The sequence below is a fragment of the Rhinolophus ferrumequinum genome, chromosome 8 (assembly GCF_004115265.2).
Source record: "Rhinolophus ferrumequinum isolate MPI-CBG mRhiFer1 chromosome 8, mRhiFer1_v1.p, whole genome shotgun sequence".
Taxonomy (NCBI): Eukaryota; Metazoa; Chordata; class Mammalia; order Chiroptera; family Rhinolophidae; genus Rhinolophus; species Rhinolophus ferrumequinum.
Window position 1 is genome coordinate 62168907 of NC_046291.1, and position 18945 is coordinate 62187851.

Below are 18945 nucleotides of genomic sequence, written 5' to 3' on the forward strand. Positions count from 1 at the left end.
TTACTAAAAAAGCCTTATCTAGTAGTAACCATTTGAATCGCTCAAATGTTGTTAGGGTTTACCTCACGTTTCTTCAAGAGTTGTAATGTAGCTTTAAATTCCTTTTTATTTTGCTCTCCTTTTCTAAAACCACATACAAAAAAATTCAGCTTATCTTCCATCTAAATGGATGCTAGTTCTCCCAAGGAGATATAAAATATCCTAACTCTTACCTCCTTCAGTAGCTCTAAACCCACTGCTGAAAGATTTTTAATGGGCTCATTCATTTATAAACTTTACCACACAGTTTATGCAATCCTAAGTATCTTCAGTAATTTCTTATTGAAATGAAATAGCCAGCTGAGCCAGAGACTGGCTAGTCACAAATAAGTCTCGATGCTTTTTTATGGATTTGCTTCTCTTTATGGTGGGGGCTTTGCAGGCAGTGAACAGACTCTTCAAGTACAAGTCCGTCAGACCGAGGATTACCCGGTAGACTTGTATTACCTCATGGACCTCTCGGCCTCCATGGATGATGACCTCAACACAATCAAAGAGCTGGGCTCCCTGCTTTCCAAGGAGATGTCTAAATTAACCAGCAACTTTAGACTGGGCTTCGGCTCTTTTGTGGAAAAACCCGTCTCCCCTTTTGTGAAAACAACACCAGAAGAAATCGCCAACCCTTGCAGGTAAGTAAATGATTCTCTGGCATCTTTGAACACCGATTTTCTGTAGAGATAGCCCTGCTCTGAGTTACACTTGGCAGGAGCTTGCTAACTCCTTGGCATTTCCCTCCTGTCTGGTTGGATCACAGCAGCTTGCTCAGTTGCCTGGGTTTTTCGGAACCAAGGGGAAGTCATCTTAATGCACGGTTCTAGCCTTGGGTGCTTGCAGCATCTGTCTCCCTGTGTAGGATAGGGATGTGGCAAATATGGCTTTGTGTTCTGCAGACAAGGCGACTGAGCCTTTCACTATAGGTCCCACTGACTTGTGCCCACCCTCAGCCCCTTTGAGACCTTCTATCCTCAATGACCACCACTTTCTGTGGCCATCGGACAGTAGCACTCACTTTCTCAGAGTATCTTTTTCCACACAATGACTTCTACTAAAATACACAGCTTCCTGGGGCATTCTTTGGGAAATGTGTGGTTCTCTTGTCTGAAGAAGGCCTTTGCAGCCTTCAGTGCTACCAAATTCAGTAGGAAATTAGACAGCGACTCCATTCTAATATACAATAATCAGCTGTAAACCCATATATTATCCAGCTGATGGCCAAGGGCGAGTGGCTTTGTGATGTCTTACCTGTCCAGTCAGTGACATGTTCAAAATAAAATTTAATATCTTTATATTGCAAAAGAGCTACCATTTGGTCTGTGCCAGACCCTATGCTGAAGGTTTTACATACATGACCTCATTCAGTCTCCATAATAGCAGCAAGTCAAAGCAGATTCCATCATCCCTGTACTCAGAGGAAGTAATAGAGGCTTTGAGAAGCTAGTAATTTGCCCAAGGCCACGTGACTAATCAGTGATCTGTACCAAGATCTGCGTTGCTCCAAAATCAAGCCCTTTCCTGCTATGATTCTAATATATATGAAATGACTTTCCAAACCCCCCCCATTGAGTTTTAATACTTGTATACACCCCAGACACCAGTCTCTATAAAAGGCAAATAGATTTTGTTTTAATTAAAATTTATTGGGGTGAACATGGTCAACAAAACTACATAGGTTTCAAGTATACAATTCTGTAATATATCATCTATTATGATTGCATTATGTATTCACCACCCAGAGTCAGTTCTCCTTCCATCACCATGTATTTGATCCCCCTCCCCGCTTCCCTTCTGGTAACCACTAAACTGTTGTCTGTGTCTATGAGTTTTTGTTTATTTGTTTGAAAAGACGAATAGATTTTGTAATGTCATTTTAAGACATTTCAGGGCGGTTCCCAACTAGAATCTGACATAGCCAAAAATAATTTGACCATGAAAGGAATTCATCACTGATTATAACTGTTAGGAATTGAGCTTGGTTGCAAGGATCAGAGATGGTGTCTGTCCTGCATCGCCTTTGTTTGAAGTATAATTGACATGTGCTAGAACGCACACATCAGAAATGTTCCGTGTGATGAGTTTTGACAATCGAATATAGGTACGAATGCAATCACCCCTTAAAACATGATGTAGAACATTTTGGTCACCTCAGAAAGTTTCCTTATGCCCCATTACAGTCAGTTCTACTTCTCTAGAGGCAACACTTCCTGGTTTCTGTAATGTAGCTTGGTTTTGCCTATTTGGGGATTTTATATACATGGAATAATGTCGCATTTACCTTCTGTGTCTGCCTTCTTTTGTTCAAAATATTTTTGAGATTCATCCATTATTTTATGTTTATCAGCAGTTTGTTCCTTTTTAAGTAATAGTCCATTGTATAGACTTACTACATTTTGTTTATTCATTCTTCCATTGGTGGACACTTGGGATATGTCCCATTTTGGGGCTATCATCAAAAGTGCTCTTATGATCACTTGCATATAAGTCTTTGTATGGATGCATGTTTTTACTTCCCTTGGATAGATACCTAGAATTAGAATTGATGAATTGCATGATAAGTATAATTTTAATTTTTTAAGAAACTATCAAATTATTTTCCAAAGTGAGTGTACCATTTAGCATTTCCATCAGCAATGTGTGAGGATTTTAGTTGTTCCAAATCCTTGCTAACACTTGGCATTGTCAGTATTTTTAATTTTAGCCATTCTAATAGGTATGTATCTCATTGTAGCTTTAATTTGCATTTCCTTAGTGACAATGTTGAGAATTTTTTCATGTGTTTATTTGCCATTCCAATATCTTAGTTTGCAAAGTATCTTCAAATATTTTGCCCACTTTTAAAAATTAGTTTGTCTTCTTAACATTATAGTTTATGAGTTCATTACATATTCTAGGTAAAAGTTCTTTGGTAAATATATGTTTTGTAAATATTTTCACCCAGTCTGTGGATGTATTTTTATTTTTCTAGCAATGTCCTTGGTTAAGCCAAAATTTTTAGTTTTGATGAAGTCCAATTTATCCACTTTTTATTTTATGGTTAATGTATTTGTTGTCCTAAAATCTTTGCCTACCCTAATGTCACAAAGATTCCTCCTATGTTTTCTTCTGGAAGCTCTCATGGTTGAAGTTCTTGCAGTTAGTTTTTGTATTTGGTATGAGGGAAAAGTCTAGGTTCATTTTTGCTTCCATGCAAATATCCAATTGTTCCAACTATTTGTTAAGCAAGATTTTCCTTTGAATTATCATGATGCCTTTGATAAAAAGCAATAGACTGAATATGTGTGAACCTAATTTTGGGCACTCTATTCTGTTCCACTGACCCATTGACTATACCCATGTAGCCACTAATGTCTCATAGTGTCGATTACTGTAGCTTTGTAAAAAGTCTTGACATTGGGAGTGTATGTCCTCCAACTCTGTTGTTTATTTGCTTTGGCTGTCTTAGACCCTTTGCATTTCCATAGAAATTTTAGAGTCAGCTTGTCAATTTCTTCAGAAAATATCCTGAGATTTTTATTACAATGGCATTGAAACCAGATGTCAACTTAGGGAGAATGGCTATGTTTACAATAGTGAATATTCCAGTCATTGCCCATGACATATATCCATTCATTTACATCTTGTCTCATTTCTCTCAGCAATGTTTCATCATTTTCGGGGTAGAGATCCTCCATACCCTTTGTTTGATTTATTCCCATGGACTTTTTAATGCTATTGTTAATGGTATTTTTAAATGTTTTATTTTCTAATTGTTTATTGATAACATGTAGAAATGCAATTGATTTTGCCTATTCACTTTGTATCCTACAACCCAGATAAATTTTCTCATTGGTTCTAGTCTGATTTTTTTTGTAGATTCCTTAGCATTTTTTATGTATATGATCATGTCATCTGTGAATAATAACTTCTGTGAATGACCATGGGAAACAATGGATATGGAATATTACCAGAGAAAACAATCAAAATTAATAAACTTGGATGGCTCAGCTAAGCTGGAAGCCTAGCATCCTGAACTAAAAATAACATCTGTCCTTAATCAGGCTTCTAGAAATAAAAGCAGTCTGGCTTTTTATAGCTTTGACTGCATTTCATCCATACATTCATTTATACACTCATCCATCTAACAAAAACTTACTGGGCTTCAACTATGGACCAAGCATTTTGCTAGGCATAGAGATCTCTGAAAGAAAAAATCTGGGCTCAGTTTTCAAGGAGCTGAAATTCTTTGGGGAGCAGGGACATGGTTTAGCATGGTAGTTAAGAGCGTGAGTTTTGGAGTCAGCCTGGGTTAAGTCCTGATTCATCCACTCTGTCACAATGTCACCTTAGGTGAATCATTTCACTTCTCAAAACTTCATTTTAGAATAACAGTGCTGATCACACAGAATGGTTGTAAGAATTGGGTGAGATAATGAAAGGAAGCATTTGGTAGTAGGCTTGACCTTGAAACTCTAAGTAAATTGTAGCTACCATTAACAATAGAGTGAGGTGAGGGGAACTGCACAGGATACAGTGAATGGGAAACCAAAGGAGGATTACGTATTTGATCTCTTTAAAGGTCAATATTTTTCTATTTTCTAAGGGTGTTTCTTTTATTCTTATTGGCAAAATTACCATTAGTTAAACTTATAAAGATCTCTTTTTTTGTTGCGACATTGTATTTTTTCCTTTCCCATTACATCCTTAATTCTCCCAGTTTCTTTGTCCAAATACCACGCTCCCCCCCCCACACACACATATACACACCAAGAACTCAAATACTAAACATAAAAGTCAATCCTTTGATCAATCCAAACCTTATAATTATGGAATAAAAATGTTATTTAGTAGGAAGGCAATAGAGGTAAGAGGAAAGAGCGTGGAGTTTTTCAGATCTGGGTTTAAATTATAACCTTGGACAAAAACTTACTCCCTTTGAACTTGGTCTCTACACCTATAAATGGGGACAATCGTAAGAATTGAACGAGCTCAGAACATAACAAACATTCAAAACAAGTATTGATTTTCTTCCTCTTATCAACATTTAGTATCTCTAGTTATTGTAAGGTAGAGGTCCACAAACTTTTAGATCTCAGGTTCTCTTACACTCAAAAAAATTAAGACCCCAAAGGACTTTAGTTTATGTGGGTTATATCTAGCAACATTCACTATATTAGAAAGTAAAACTGAGAAATTTAAAAAATAGTTATTGATTTAATAATTACAATAAGAAATGCACTGTATATTACTATAATAACATATCTTTATGAAAAATAACTATATTTTCCAAAACAAAATAAAAATTAGCAAGAGTGGCACTACTTTTTTTTTTCCACTGTTTTACATTTTTTTTTTTTACTGTTTTACATTTTTACAAATCTTTTAACATCTGGTTTAATGGACTCTCATACCCACTTCTGCATCTAATCTGTTGCAATATTTTGTTTTGGTTGATTCCATGAAAAAAGTCAAACTTCACATATATAGTTGGAAAAGGGAGAAGTATTTAACAGCTTTTTCTAATGCCTGTGGACATTCTTCTTTGATATTACATTCAAACAAAAGGCAACTAACTAACTGTTAGTTTCAATGTGGAATCTGAAACAATATCAATGAACTTTTCATATTGTTACATTAAAAGTCATTGGTCTGTTTTATACTTCAAATGGCTTTTATCAATGTGCAAATGGCTTTTACCAATGTGCGTGATTTTGTAATACCAAGCTTTGGCCATTTGAAAAATGTTGCTTCACTGAGTTATGCAGATCTTTCAAATGTCATAATACAAAATTTAAAAAAATCATATTTGCTAATATCACCAGCAATATTATCAGATAAGTCCTGATGTATTGGGAAGCTATTAATGTCATGGGTGGCAGATGAAAGTTCTCTAAAATTCTAATTTCCTATTTACCTCAAATTTTGTCACTGGCAACAAATACTGACAATTGTTTTCATCGAAGTGATAGGTTCACTTTCTTCATTATGAAGAAAATATCTAAGCAGTCTGCAAATATCTAAGTTGGAATAATAGTTTGGCTGTCAAGCATTCTTTCGGGTAAAAATGATATTCTATAAAAAAGGGGGGGGACAGTTTCAGCTCAAACCATCACAAAGTGCTTTTACACCATAAACATTGTACGTCAGTGTGCAGCAGAAATCCTCTATGCATATTTCTGATGTGGTCACACAGAAATTTTTTTTAAACATGTTTTCAAGAGTGTAGACTTAATAAAATTAGTAACTTTTACTGCTTCATCAAGGACAATCAAACGAAATTAACATTTTTCAAATTGTTATGGTAAATGCTTACTGGTAAAAAATATAAGGACAACTAAACAGTTTTGTGACATTGTCTTGATAAGTGCTAAGGGACCAACAGTTTTACTCACCACTGCTTTGCATCATCAGTGCAAATGCCAACACAGTGAAACGGACACTAACATCTTTCACTATCATGGAAAGGGTTTGACCTTAAGGACTGTCTGACAAGGTCTCAGGGACCTCCGTGGGTCTGTGCATCACATTTGTAAAACCTCTGTTTTAATTTAATCTGTAACACTTTTGGATGGAGGGTCACTAAAAATTTATTTGAACATGTAAGAAGTTTACATTTTGTGAAAGAAGTTTCCCTTATGCTGTTGTCTAAGATACAGCAACAAAAAACATACTTCCTCCATTTTCATGTTTGCAGATGAATTGTGATGTGCATTTAAAAATATGTATTAGCATAAAGGTCAACTTTTCTCTATCAAACAGTTTGAGGGATTTCTTTTTTAACATCATTTCATATATGTTATGGCATTTTGTTTTGTTTTGAATTTGACACCAACAATGAGGAATTCATCGTAGTTTTGCAAAGGAGGAAACTGAACCATGGGATGTTTAAATTTTCTATATGTACACAGATAAGTATATATGAGTATATGGTATAGTTTCTGATTGCGAAGGTAATGACAAGCCCATGTGAGTATACAGACAAAACGAAGAAAATGGAAATTGTTTCTAATCCTACTCAAAAGAAATGATGTCAACCTTTGGGTATAATAGTCTTATTCTACAATATTTAAAATGTTAATAAAATACGAGTGGTACTTTTTTATAGTGTTTCATAATTATCTTGCATTTTAGACACAAATCTATTCTTATCAAAATCAAGTTATGTGGTAGTGAGAACCTATTTCCTTCAATTGCCATGTTAAGAAAGTAACAACCAAATATGAGCATTTGTTAGAGGAAGAACCCTGACCAAACAGGGGCAGGCTCTACTCAGAATTCCCTGGCCTGACCTGACTCGGACTCTGTTTTGCTTTAGCTACATTGGTCTCCAAGCACATAAATATGTTTAGCGAATTAAATTAAAATTTAATTCCACTTTCCAAAAGCAGAGAGTTTTACTCTGTGCACTTACATGAATGGCTGAGAAAGTACTGAGAGTACTGACTTGCGGGTTACAAAGAAATGTTAGCGAGTAGGTGACCTTGCAGACCTGTAATCCATGAATAACGAGGTCTGATTGTATACCTCAAGGAGATGAACTTGGTGAACAGGACCCTGACCCAGAAAGAAGTACCAGCTTGTCTTGTGCTGACCACACAGGCTTGTGAACCTGCAAAGCTGCTCTTACAAGAGTCAACCAGCTCTTCCCAGACAGCACACCATAGCCTCACTCGGGGCTACACCTTTTTGTCTCTGTATTTCTGCACCAGTGTTTCTCAAGTTTTAGGACAACCCACGTTGCTGAGCCTACCCCTAACATTTCTAACTCAGTAGGTTGGGAGTAGTACCCCAGATTTTGCATTTATAACAAGTTCCCATGTGATGACCATGCTACTGGTCCATGGTCTACACTTTGAGAATGTCTGCTCTGTACGAGGACCTCTATTTTACAAATGGAAATCCAAAGCTCAGAAGTGTTGAGTAACTTGCACAAAGTCTTATGCACAGCTACTAACTGGCTTTCATAAAATGTGGCTGAGTGTATGATCAGCTCTTTTCTGTTTTACTGCAATATTTTGGGGGCAGATATCCTAACATGGCATTCTTCCCATGTGCAAACTGTTTTAAGTGGTGGTTTTATTCCTAAGTTGGTCCACAACAATCTGTTCAGTCAGACTAGAGTTGGGCTCTAGAATCAAGAGCTCTGCTTTGATTTTTGGCCCCTTGGCAGCAGGGCTGGGAGTGCAAGAGGGAATAGAGAAGGAAGAAGAAGGCTCCTCTCTCAATCTTGCTACAGGGTGACTCATACTTGATGACAGCTTAGCATATTGGAATACAAAGAGATTGTTGTCATGTAAACTTAATGGTGGATTTTGGTTCATAGGCAATAAAGTGTAGTGATTACACACACACATAGGAGTGGGGAGTCTGATCACCTGATTATCTGTTATCTGAGCTTGAGCAAGTGTAAGACACAGTAAGGTTCTAAGTGTTGGGTAATATGGTCAATTTGGAAGGGATGGTTGGGAGATGGTGACAACAGCCTTAGCAGTGAGACTCATAGCCAAGTTACAGAGTCAGGCACTTCAGAAAAATTCATCTTCATTTGAGGAAATAGTGTCATACTATTAGATCTATTACTTGTGTGTTATATCATGTTCCATCAAGAATGTTTTCACATTTTACTTTTGCAGTAGTATTCCATACTTCTGCTTACCTACATTTGGATTCAAGCACATTTTGCCACTGACAAATGATGCTGAAAGATTCAATGAAATTGTGAAGAATCAGAAAATTTCTGCTAATATTGACACACCCGAAGGTGGATTTGATGCAATTATGCAAGCTGCTGTGTGTAAGGTATGTGGAGAGGAATAGTGTTTCACACTGATAACACAAATTTCTCCTCTATTAACGCATCTACTTTGAAAATCGTAGCTATCTTTCCTTTAATTGCCATATTTCTACATTTGATACTTTCCTTAAAACAAGATTTCTGTAAAATTTTTAATTCAATCATGTTAAAATGAGACTGTTCTTATACCTAATCTTTGAATGATCTACTAAAGTTTTAGTCATGTATGATTAATCTGTAAAGATTGAGATCAGATTAATTAGTTTTTGAGTTAACCAAGGTGAAAAAAAATGAAAGGCAGAAATTAATGAAAAAAGTAAAAAATGCTCTGAATCAGTATAAATCTTGACATATGATTTAGATATCTATTGTTTTGAACCAACAAAATAAGCATCCAAAGCCAGATTGTCTCTACAACAGCGTAGGAACACCACTCTTCCTAGACAACCAGACACGTGTCTACATGAATGACTCCTCTGTATTCAGATGGCAGCTCTTCATGGGAAACATGAGGAAACAGACAGGGCTGAAGCTCCTAGAAGGTGGGAAGGCCAAGGAATTAGAGAAGGAAGGACAAGGATAATCTTTTGTCCAACTAGATCTGGAATAACATTAATTAAAGGGGAGAGGTCTGCTAAGAAACAGCAAAGAGATCATCTTAAATAGCAATACGCTTGGGTCATACTTTGATAAGCAATGCTTATCCTTTCATAATTTTTGGATGACATCAGTAGAAAAGAGAAATATATGCCTGAATGTTGGTTGACATTTTAATAAAGCAGGCTTACACTGAGTCCATTTTATACTGCATTCTGACTAGCTTTTCTTCAGCTTGGATTTGGGATAAGCTATGACCTCCCTCCCTTATTTTTCTGGTAAATTGAAAGCTGGACAGTAAAAATAATTAACCACGTAAAAGGCAAGATCCACTGGATACTGATTACAGTGGAAATATTTTTTCCTGAAGCATAAATCATCTGAAAATGTTATCCAGGGGAAAGCAAATGTCACAGAATTTGGTGTTTTTAATACATTAATATTATTAACTCACAATAGATGAGAAAGGCTTACATACATAGACCAGCAACCTAACTTTAATAATCTGAATGTGTCCAACCATAATTGATTCACTTTTAATAAGTGCCTGCTGTTGTTCCATACAAACCAAATGTTCCTTTCTCATGGTAGGAAAAAATTGGCTGGCGGAATGACTCCCTCCATCTCTTGGTCTTTGTGAGTGATGCTGATTCTCATTTTGGAATGGACAGCAAATTAGCAGGCATCGTCATTCCTAATGATGGCCTGTGTCACTTGGACAGCAAGAATGAATACTCCATGTCAACTGTCTTGGTATGTAACCTTAACTCTACACTGTTTTCAGGGCCACAAGGAGGCAAATGAAGCAATACTTACTGTAGTACATAGCAGATCAACCCAATGTGTGAAAACACTGCACATTTTCTGATTTGAGATTAACAAATTTCCTTGTCTCAGTTCTCACCACTATTAGAGGTTCCCACCGGAAAACAGTGGGTGCTGACTGTTGCCTGAAATAGAATTGAATTATGAAGCATCAAACTGAGAAGGTCATATTATCCTCATTTAACATTTGGGAAAATATGGTACAGAAAATTTGGGTGACTTCTTAAAATGACAATGCTGTAGAAGTATATTAGGGAAGAGAAAGATGGGGGAGGGGAGAGAAGAGAAAGAGACAGAGAAAGAGGAAGGGGAAGGGAAAAAGGAAGGGGAAACAGAAGAGAAAGAGAATCTAGAATTCTAATATCAGATTGGAAAAAACTAGTCTCCAAAAAAATAATTCAATGAGATAATGTATATAAATACTTAATACAGTGCTGGCAATTACTTTTTAAAAATATAATGGTTCATAAATTACCTGCTACCATTCCTTGCCTCAATTTCTAAACTTCAATATGAATGTTTTCCCCTAATCTGTGATCAATAGCATTCCCCAAACTTATATATTCTTTAATCATATAAACTGACTTTCCACATTACAAGATCTATGAGGATAGCCACATTTTGTTTTTCAGTCAATGAGGATAAAAAATTGTGAGAAATGAATCCCTTTTTCTTTCTTTTTTTTTTTTAATTAAAGTTTATTGGGGTGACAATTGTTAGTAAAGTTACATAGATTTCAGGTGTACAATTCTGTGTTACATCATCTATAAATCCCATTGTGTGTTCACCACCCAGAGTCAGTTCTCCTTCCATCACCATATATTTGAACCCCTTTACCCTCATCTCCCACCCCCCTCACCCCTTACCCTCTGGTAACCACTAAACTATCATCTGTGTCTATGAGTTGTTTCTCATTCGTTTCTCTTGTTCTTTTGTTGTTTTTGGTTTATATACCACATACCAGTGAAATCATATGGTTCTCTGCTTTTTCTGTCTGACTTATTTCACTTAGCATTATAATCTCAAGATCTATCCATGTTGTCACAAATGGCCCTATTTCATCTTTTCTTACCGCCAAATAGTATTCCATTGTGTATATATACCACAGCTTCTTTGTCCATTCATCTATCGAAGGACATTTTGGTGAATCCCTTTTTCATTACCTTTTTCTTGCAACTATTCAAATGTCCCTTAAATAGATATCTTGGGAAAAGCAGGACCATAGAAGCAAATACGACCTGTTACCTATTATAACCTTCTCATCTAATAAATATTCAATTCATTCTTGCTCAGTAAGTTGCTACAAATGCACAGAAGCCATGGACTAGTTCCACGTCTGCCTGTAACGTAGCCCCTTGTGTTCTTTGAGCACTTCCTATGCACTCAATACTAGGCCAGACTCCTGGGGCCAACAAATAATAGGAGGTGGTCCCTGGCCTTGAGGAATTTATAATTCCCACAGTATAATTGTGGGAATTAAACCAACTGATGTGGCTCAAATAGAAATCGTATATGCCCACCTATGAAGGGGGCTACATGGTGTGATACTGGCTACACGTGCACAGCAGTTGAAAGGCTCTAGAACGTGTGGTGATGAGGAGGGGCCAGCATTGGAGGAATTCATGCTTAAGGGTGACGGATGTTTAGTGTTGGGCAGTTGGCAGCAGGGGAGACTGAAAATGCCAGGCTCAGGAAGATTGATATTATCTGGATTCTACTATTATCTACTAATAAAAATCCAAACGGCATGGAAAGCACGTATTACACAGCCAGATTTGCAGTTGGGTCATTTACTTGAGTATTTTAGGCAAAATTGTTCTTTTTCCTCAACTTGAACCTTGTACCCAAAGAAGACATTAAACAAAAATAGTCCAGAAGTGCTGGGAATGTGGGAACACACCACATTAGTGTACAGTGTCCCTCCACTTTGGCTGATTTCTGACATAATGGACAAATTCTCAGTTTGTTTGCAGGCTACTCATGCACTTAAGTTTCCTCTTTGTACATTATCCCCATTGGGAGTCATTTGCCAAGAGGCAAAGGTGCTGCATGTTTTTGAGTCTTAGAAAGTAAAGGCCATCTTCAGATTTGATAATTAATGATGTCTTTATTTTTTAAAGTACCCGTATCACTTGGGAATGAATGTGTCAATGGAACAGAGGTACAATGTGTTTTCAACTGTCCTGTGAAAATATTGCAGGATCCCATAAAACCGATTCGTGACATCAAAAAGGCAATAAGATCAAACCCAAGAACTGGTACAGAAATGTGTCAAATCAGAGGGTCCTAGGAATTATAGTGTGTCAGCTTCAGCATGCTGCCCCTCCCTCAGCTTCCTCCCACCTCCTACAATTCCAGTAGGAGATGCAGAGCTAAAGAGCTCAGTGCCATCTGTCATTGTCTACCTGCTCCTCCCTCCACCCTAACATTCCCTCTAACTTGAGCCTGCTGGCAAGTGGCACTTAGAAGAAGAAATGTGTCTCTACCCTTGAAAATATGACACACCACAAGTTGTTAAATAAATGTCAAGTGATCTTCTTAGAAGTAGCGGAGAATAATGTACCACATTGACAGGCACTGACCCTTAGGAATTAATTGGATTTACAAGATTTAGGAAACAGCTATTAAACCAATTAAGTAAATAATGCTAACTGTGTATGTACTGACTCAGCGTGGTAGACACAACAATGCCTGGGGGCATGGACATGCCAAACTCCGTAAGTTATCTTTGAAAGAAACATTTCTGTCTCTATTTTGCATACTCTTGTCAAGATGATACTTAAAAATGTGTATGTTAATTTTAGGAATATCCAACAATTGGACAACTCATTGATAAACTGGTGCAAAATAATGTGTTACTGATCTTTGCTGTAACCCAAGAACAAGTTCATTTATATGAGGTAAGCAAACAGAATGCAGGAAATTCCTTCAGGGAGGTTATTCCACATGAAACTTGACCATTAACTCTGTGAGTTTAACGCATGGGCTACCATTAGAAAATCATTAACACATGCCAAACAGCCTGGACACTTGGCAAGTGGATTCCGTTACGGTGTGCAACTTCAATTATAAACGTGGAGGTACCGAGGGGTGTGGGGGACAGATGGTGGGACAAGGAAGAAAGAGTTACGGAAACGAAAAGGTAAGTTGGAAGAGAGTACCAATAATCATAGCACCACCTACCTCATGGAAAACTAGTCTCTCCTTGAACTGTTTCATCTGATGAGAAGGGCGTTAACAGAAAGCAGAGAAAATTATGAGAATGGGAGGAGAATTGACTTTAAATGTTCTGATATTTGCAAATTAGATACGCAGGAAATACGTAAGTAAAGATACAACTCAGGCTGTTGAAAAGGGAAAAGTTGAAAGAAAAAACCTTGTTAAATGGAACCAAAAAATAATTTCCCCCTTAAAGTAGCTGGATTTGAAGTTAAAGTTTTGGGATGGAAGTGCCAAATGCAGAAAGAGAACTCTTTTGTTCGATGAAATAACACTGGTAAACCAATACATGAACTGTAAAGTGCATATGCAAACACAAAAGATTTCTGTGGTTTCTTTCCAGCCTAAGAAAAACAATATGTCAAAATGCTACGAACCAGGCTACCAGCAAATGGTTTACTCTTCATGATTTACACCTAACTGATTTACTCTTAGTGTCACAGAGAAGTAAGGAATCTCTAGCCTGAGCCCTAGAAAATGTAGAGAAAATAGGTATACATCAACTTGTCTTTGACTTCTATGCAGAAGTTTCAAATATGATTAAATTCAGAGTCTGGTCTCCCTTTCCTTTTGAAAGGACCTCTTAAACTCGCTTGGTGACTTTACAGGGCTCGCAAAACACTGAGATTATTTCACAGAGGCTTTGATTAAATGCCACTCACGCTAAGGACGGTGCAGCCCATGGACTTGCATCAGGTTCTGTAGAAAGGATCCAGGAGGAGATGCTATCTTGCATTTTTAATGAGAGGAAGGTATTGTACTCCAGGTGAGATTGCCTTCTGCTGAAAACCAAGGAAGTCCATTGCAATCAAGCTGCATACTCGAGGCCTTTGTTCTACTCAGAGACCATGTGGGTTCACCTGATCTGGGCATTTTCTTGAGGCTCTTTAGTATGTGATACTTGTTTCCAGTGGTTTTAAGTAGTAGAGCTGAGGTAAAGATTTAGAAAAAATATACCACAAATACAATAGTGAGTCTATTCTGCCTTTGATCCTTAAGGCTAGTGTGAGAGGACCCTGGGGGTCTCAACACCTCCTCCAAAGCAGGGCTCCTGTTTAGAAGGGGGAGGCGGAGTTGCACAGAACTTTTTTATTTAAAGGCACGTCTGGGAAATGCGACTGATGATCATGAACACAGGTGCCCATAAATAACTCACTTTGGGTATAGTCTGTAAGACTCACAACTCACTTACGCATACATGCCTCTTCAAAACTGCTATTAAAAAGACAGAGGAAAATAACTACATGGCAAAACAGGACTTGTCAGATTCAAGCTAGTTGCCTCCATGGTTCCTCTGTTGCAACGGAAATGATCATTTCCAAGGAAAACACCAGATGAGAGCCTGCCTCTAATGGAACAGCAGGACATTTATTTTGCCTGCGACTAATCTCATTATGAGGTGAATTATGTTCGGTCGTGATCTGTGGTTTTTACCATCCAGGCTCTACTAAATGCAAAGGGACATTTTCAGGGAGCCACGGAGTGGACCTGGTCTGCAACCCACTCTATGACTCCGGTCCTTTCATTATTTTATTTTTATTTTGTTGGCCTCACCATTCCATCTGCATTAGTGGGGGCAGGCGGCAGCCTGGTCTAAAGATAATGACAGCAACACAGCACTTCCCTGAAGGCTTCACACAGCATGAAAATGCTGATCTCTTGCTTTATTGATAATGAAAACTGAAAACAGACCAATAATGGCTCGTGTGGCTTTTCCATTTAAATCTCTTAGAAGGAGCCCTATGTGTGCAGGAGCCCTGTGCAACCTGATGTTTGGATAGCTGTGATAGATGAACATAACTACCAAAGAATCACTGAAAAATAAAACCAGAGATAGGATAAATAAAGCAACTAAGTGGTTGGATCTAATGGAACTTCCAGAGGGCAAATTGCTTGCCCCAGTTCTGTGTTAAGCATAGTTATGTGCATTCATCCTGGGCAGAGGATGAGTCAGGTTCAATGGCAGCCCCGTCTTACAGCAAATAAGATTTATGTTGCCCACTCATGAAATGGAGGAAAATGACTGTTCTTTTGGCAAGTTTGGTGAGATGCTTTGGACTGCCCAGACGTGTAGTGTTGCTGTACTTTGTGGTAACAAAACTGAACAAAGAATGGAAAAGATAAAATAAGCAGTTTCGCCTTCAGTTCAATATAACTGCAGTGTACAACCCAGACTCCAGCAAACAGATAATTTTCAACAAACTTATTATTATGAATAGTTTCCTGTTGGTCCAATTATAGGGTTCAAGAGATAATGATAGATAATAGACTGAGCAGTAGGTAGTATATTACATTCTAGTGCTAACTACCATTTTGATTCAGGATTCAATTACCCGAGCTTAAAAAAAATGTTTTTACCTCCTCTGTTGTTTTTAAATGTTTACTATTAATTTATATTAAGGTAGTATCAGGCTATTAAACCACAACTGTCTAATTTGACTAGTCTTTTCCTTCCTAGTGAGATATTGAGATAAAAAGCAATTAAATCAGGGTTCTTTACTGCATTGGCAAATCATATTATTAATCACCTGGGATTATGTGCAAGACTTTAAAATATCCTATATCTTTAAAAATGTCTACATCTGTCTGGAAAAGATGGGTTTTATGAAGTTAATAATAATTATTATTATATGAGCTGGTATTTATGATGTAATGTTGAAACACAGCACTTAGAAAGTAAACAAGATATATTGGTAATAGACATGTCCAGTTTAGTCACTAATGTCTGTGACTAAATTGATGTCCCTATGGTTAATAGACAGAGTGACATGTCTAAAGCATAGGGATACAGGACCCAGGCAGGTTTTTATACTACTGAAGGGCCCTTCTCCCTGGAGGTAAAAAGCCCTCGATAATCAGCTCTTTGAGGAGAATGGGGAGTCTTGTTCATCTTTCTGTTTTGGCCAATTCTCAATATACAGTAGATTCTTGGTAAATATTTATTGAATGAATTTTTTAAAAAATGCAATGCGAACACATCTTTTCTTAAATTGGGTCAAAGTTTCTAAATAGAGACTTGGAGTTTTGGGTGACAGATACCTGTCAAGGTTGAGGGAGCCCGTGTACAAGAGCAGGTAGGGGTGCCTAGCCCTTTGCTACGATCCCTGCAGCCCTGGCTGTCCCTCCCCCCCATTCTTCCACTTGGGCACCGGAGAGGAAAGGAACACTCTGCCATCAGTCTTAGGACCAACCCACTGGATAAGCTCCAGAACTTTCCAAGGCCATGAAAGGAAAATCCCTGAGCAATGGCCCTCTTGATGGTCGATATATCTAAAAGCAAGCATAAAGACTGGCCACAATATGCTCTGAGCTTGATGTTCTCGTGTGGCTTGTGAAAATTGACAATAGACAAGTTTCAATTATTCAGAAATCAATAACCCAGTTTTTATTTCACCCCTTTTTTCTTCTGTTTGCTCATCTTTTGAGCTTTTCATGGCAGCAAGAGAGTTGAAAGGAGGCAGAGAAATTAGGAAGGACGATAAAACAAAAATTGGATCCTTCTGCTATTTGTTAGCCTGTTCTGTATTGTTTTGTTTTACAATGTTCACTGTTGGAAAAGATGAAAACAATTTTGCTGTGATGCAAATCCCTTCATCTCTGGCTTTTGTTTTTATAAACAAAACAAAACAAAACAACAACAAAAATGACCTCCTGCTTTAGTAGTTGGTGACTAAGCCAGGAGGGAGGAAATCACTGAGTATTCCAGTGATCTTTGCACAGATAAAACATAGCTAGCTGTAATATAGCTGATTTTAGGGTATGGTCTAGAAAGTTGTTCTTTATCCTATCAACCCCATCCTGTAAGGGGGTATTCCACATTTATGCTTCTAGTGAAAATAAAATCATCAAAGGATAAAATGACAATTTGTGGATTATGAGACATACCCATGGAGTTAATAAATTGTCCTTAATCCAGGTGTCATGGAAAAGCATTTTGATTTCTCTTTAATTGATGGTATCTGGAAACAAAAAATGAAGAGAGACAGCTGCCTACACTTTCATTAATAAAAACTCCTCTTAGAAAGAGAGCATTTGGAAATAAAACTCATGTCCTCAGAATATCAGAGCAAGACTGCTAGTATTTTCTAGTCTAATTAATAAATAACAACTATTAATAGTCATCAATAGCTACCCTTTAGATTCCACATGGTATTTTTCTTTTAAAGAACTCAAAGGCTCATAATCCAGAAAATAAACACAAATAAAGGAAAAAAACTATACGGATTTAAAGTAGGGTCTTAATGAGATGCCCTATTAGGCCAACCCATGTAGAAATACAACATGGGATTTCAATACAAGGCCTAAATATTTCAAGATTTACACAATACCCAGAATGTCTAGCACATCATTGAAACCAATATGCTATTGACTGCAGTCATTCATTCATTCATTCATTCATTCATTCATTCATTCCTTTATCCATTCATCAAACATTACCTGAGATCCTCCCATTAACCAGGGTTTCTGATTATCGAGGAGAATAAGACACAGTGCCTGCCTCAAGAAGTCTCATAGACCATTAACAGACTTGTAGACCAATAATTTGCCTAAAGAACAAGATAAGGACATTTTAGAAGTTGTGTTCTGGAAAAAGACTCCAAGGCAGAATTTTACTGAGGGGCTAGAGTTTTCATATCCGTCCATGTTTTTACTCCTTTTCTATTCACCATTGTTGTTCGAAGGGGCAGCAAATTAACTGGCAATCATAAACAGCCCGTGATGCTTACAGTATCACAGTGTTGGACTAAGCCTTACCCTTTATAGCAGTGGAAACTAAAGACCAGAGACGATATGCAACTATGACTATGAAAATAATAGGGAAGGTTTGCTGAGGGCTTATTAGGTGGCAGCCCAGGGTTCAGTCATTTTAACTCATTTATCATTTAATCTCTTTTATGGGTACAGATCCCAAAATAACCACGCAAGTTGCATAGGAGAGTCAGGATTTGAACGTGGGCAGCTTGAGTCCACAGCTGAGCTAAGTTGCAATGGAACCTGGGCTGCTATAGTGCAAGAACATGCTAATTTCCAGGCACCAGACAACCAGAGAAGCAGCTCTTTAAAGAAAGTAACTGACTTTGATAGTCACTGAGCAGTGAAAGCCCAGAGTCTAAGGGTGGAGCAGAACTGCCTGACAGATGAACCAATAGGTGAAATGCTTATAAATGGCAGAGTCCTTCCAGGCCTGTGAACACTAGGGTTCTTTGATGTTGCTGTTAATTTAGACGAATACAGCAAATATGTGGACTTGAAAAAAAAGACTTGGATTCTGCCTTGTGTTACTTAAGCACTGAGTGGTAAGAATAGGCCAAGGAGCTTGATATCATAGGCCAACCATCTAAAACATCTACCTTCTATGGTAATCACTATCTACGGTTCCAACCAAAGGGGGAAGGAGACGCATGGTCTGATACAGGCTATAGGTTTATTATGATCTAGTTCAAGCACACAGAAAAATAGAGGAATGTAATGAACAGCCATATATACCTGCTACCCAG

At 37.5% G+C, this 18945-nt stretch overlaps 1 protein-coding gene across 3 annotated transcripts in view; it reads left to right on the forward strand.

Annotated features, from left to right (window-relative positions):
• The window catches only part of ITGB6 (integrin subunit beta 6), a 126902-nt gene that overhangs the window by 64211 nt on the left and 43746 nt on the right, over nt 1-18945 (forward strand). For 2 of the 3 annotated variants that reach the window (XM_033111295.1, XM_033111294.1), the window contains 4 exons: nt 422-668; nt 8646-8811; nt 9995-10156; nt 13033-13128. In XM_033111295.1, the coding sequence (XP_032967186.1) occupies nt 422-668; nt 8646-8811; nt 9995-10156; nt 13033-13128 (671 nt within the window). Of the gene's footprint in view, nt 1-419; nt 669-8645; nt 8812-9994; nt 10157-13032; nt 13129-18945 lie in introns of all 3 variants that reach the window. The other variant, XM_033111296.1, reaches the window with a different exon arrangement.